The following is a 2202-nucleotide window of genomic DNA, read 5'->3' as shown; positions in this document are numbered from 1 at the left end:
GCGCAGGGCAACGAGGAGGATAAGGCAGAGGGATATTATTTTTTTTTCGTGGGGGTCGTGAGGCGCACCATTACAAATTGCCGATGCCGTGCGAAGAAGTGCGCGCCGTGCGTGCTGAGTGAAGCGGATCCGTGTTTCCCCTTCGGCCCCTCCGTGGCGCCTCACTTCCGCGGGCCCCGCGGTGCGACCGGGGAGCGGGCGACTGCGCTTGAGGCGGCGGCGGCGGTGTCACTGCGGGCTTCGTGTGTTGTTGCGGCCGCACAGCGGGGGCAGCTGCTGCGCGTGTCGCTGTGACGCTGCTGCCTGCATTTTGCTGCCAGGTATCGCTTGGGACGGATGGTGGTGGTGGGTGCGCCACCGCTTTTTGTTTTGATTTTTCTTTTTACGCCACGCCACACTCCTGCCGCACTGCGCTGAGGGAAGTGGGGCCGTCGCTGGGCGATTTGTGAGGGGGCCGCGGAGGGAATTGCTGCGGGCACGCGCGCCGCGTGTCGCCGCCGGCGGGGTTTAAAAAAAGGGGCGCGGGAAGGCGGCGCGTGACTTGTGTTTGTGGGCTTTTTTTTTTACTTCTGCGGGGCGGCGCCCCCAAACTGCGGGCTCTCCGCGTGCCTGTGTGTGTGACTGTTTATTGGGGAGACGAGTGAGCGTTCGCTGCGGCTCACGCGTTCGTCGCTGCGGACTGTCGCCGCTGTTTGCGTGCAGCCCTGCTGGGGGGCGCTGGCCGGCGCTGCGGCCGGGCGCTTGCGCCTCCCCCTCTTTTTTCTTTGTTTCCTCCGCGGGGTGGGCGCAGACATTTGCGGCGTAAACGCTTCGCTGCCGAAGGATAGTTCTGCGTCCCGAGTGCGCCTTGGTTGCACCGTTGCCTGCTTTCCTTTTGGCCCCTTCTTCCTCCTCTCGCCCACGCACACACACACGCCGAAGGAAGAGAGAGACCAAACGCAGCCGGCTGCCGCCGCTGTGCGCCTTGAGGGCTCCGAATTCCACACACACACACACAACCGTTGCGGCCTGCGCGGACCCACCGCAAGGAGGGAAAGAAGAGGGAGAGGGAGAGAGAGTGAGCAGCTACAACCCAACATGCCCCTGCACTGGTTTTCCTCTGAGGTGTTCCTGCTCTTTTTGTTGGTATGCTACAGCAGCGCGACTGCCGGCGCTGCAGGAGGGCGGAAAGAGTCGAGGGAGGTTGAGCTCTTCAAACAAGGGGAAACTCCAGTGCTTGCTGCTGGAGAAGCGAGCGAAAGCAGCTCTCTTTACGGGAGTGTCTCCTCTTTCCTCAGTCACTCGCTTCTTGACGTGAATGGTGTGCTGGTTGCTCTTGCCGTTGGCGCACACGGCAACGATGACAGCAACACGCGTCTTGAGCTGTGGGCAAAGCACAATGCGTACGGAGCAGATGAAAAGTTGAAGGAAGACGCCACATGGGAAGGAAAAGCGTGGGAGACGCAGCGTGTGACCAAGCGACCGGAAGCAGAGGGCTACCGTGTATCACCGCTTGGCCCCAAGGCCGTGGTGAAGGGCAATAAAATACATCTGCTTCTGCAAAAAAGAAGGGTGACCACACGGGCTTCTTTGAGTGAAGTTCACTGGGGCCCTGCGTTGATTGTTGGTGAGGTTCAGGGGTCCGTGGAAGAGCGGGGAGAGCGACGAGTCTCGTGGGGGGATCCGCGGCCGTTGGACTCCATGCTTGCCGGACAGATGCGGCAGCAGTCGTGGGAGGGGCTGGGACCCGCGCGCATGTCCAGAGGCGTCGCGGTTGGGGCGGCGACGGTACTTTTCCCTCTTGTGGGATTCCTCAACGACGGAAGTGGCAGGCGTGCCTGCACCGTCATGTACTCCGAGGACAATGGGGATAATTGGAGGCTTCCTGCGGCGCCTCTGGTTGCTGAGGACTGTGACAGTGCCACGCTTCTCGAGTGGGCGGGGAAACTCTTTATGGCCACCTCCGGATTTTCTTCTCAGTGGCGGCGCAGGGTCTTCGAATCCGGTGACGGGGGAAAAACGTGGAGAGAGGCCGCCGGGCCGGTCTTGCGCCTGTTGGGCGACGCCTACGCATTGACGACGGTCCACGTTGCTTCCGACCTCATGACTGCAACCATTGCGGGCAGGAGTGTGCTGCTGTACACCACGCTGTCGGAGCATAGTGTTGGGCGCCAAACGCACCACTTCCTCCACCTGTGGCTCTCCGACGGTGCTCGGACCCAC

The 2202-nt window shown here is 61.9% G+C and overlaps 1 protein-coding gene across 1 annotated transcript, besides 1 other annotated feature; it reads left to right on the top strand.

The window, feature by feature from the left end:
* Positions 1-1028: 1028 nt before the first annotated feature.
* Positions 1029-1062: a microsatellite.
* Positions 1063-1077: 15 nt separating this feature from the next.
* Tco025E_09223 (trans-sialidase) lies at positions 1078-2202 on the top strand (the record flags this gene model as incomplete). Its single annotated transcript, XM_029376047.1, has 1 exon — positions 1078-2202. A coding segment is annotated over one exon (1125 nt), but the record flags the coding sequence as incomplete, so codon positions are not given.

The sequence above is a fragment of the Trypanosoma conorhini genome (assembly GCF_003719485.1).
Source record: "Trypanosoma conorhini strain 025E chromosome Unknown Tco_14.4_contig_01026, whole genome shotgun sequence".
Classification (NCBI taxonomy): domain Eukaryota; phylum Euglenozoa; class Kinetoplastea; order Trypanosomatida; family Trypanosomatidae; genus Trypanosoma; species Trypanosoma conorhini.
This window is presented reverse-complemented; position numbering and strand designations above follow the sequence as displayed.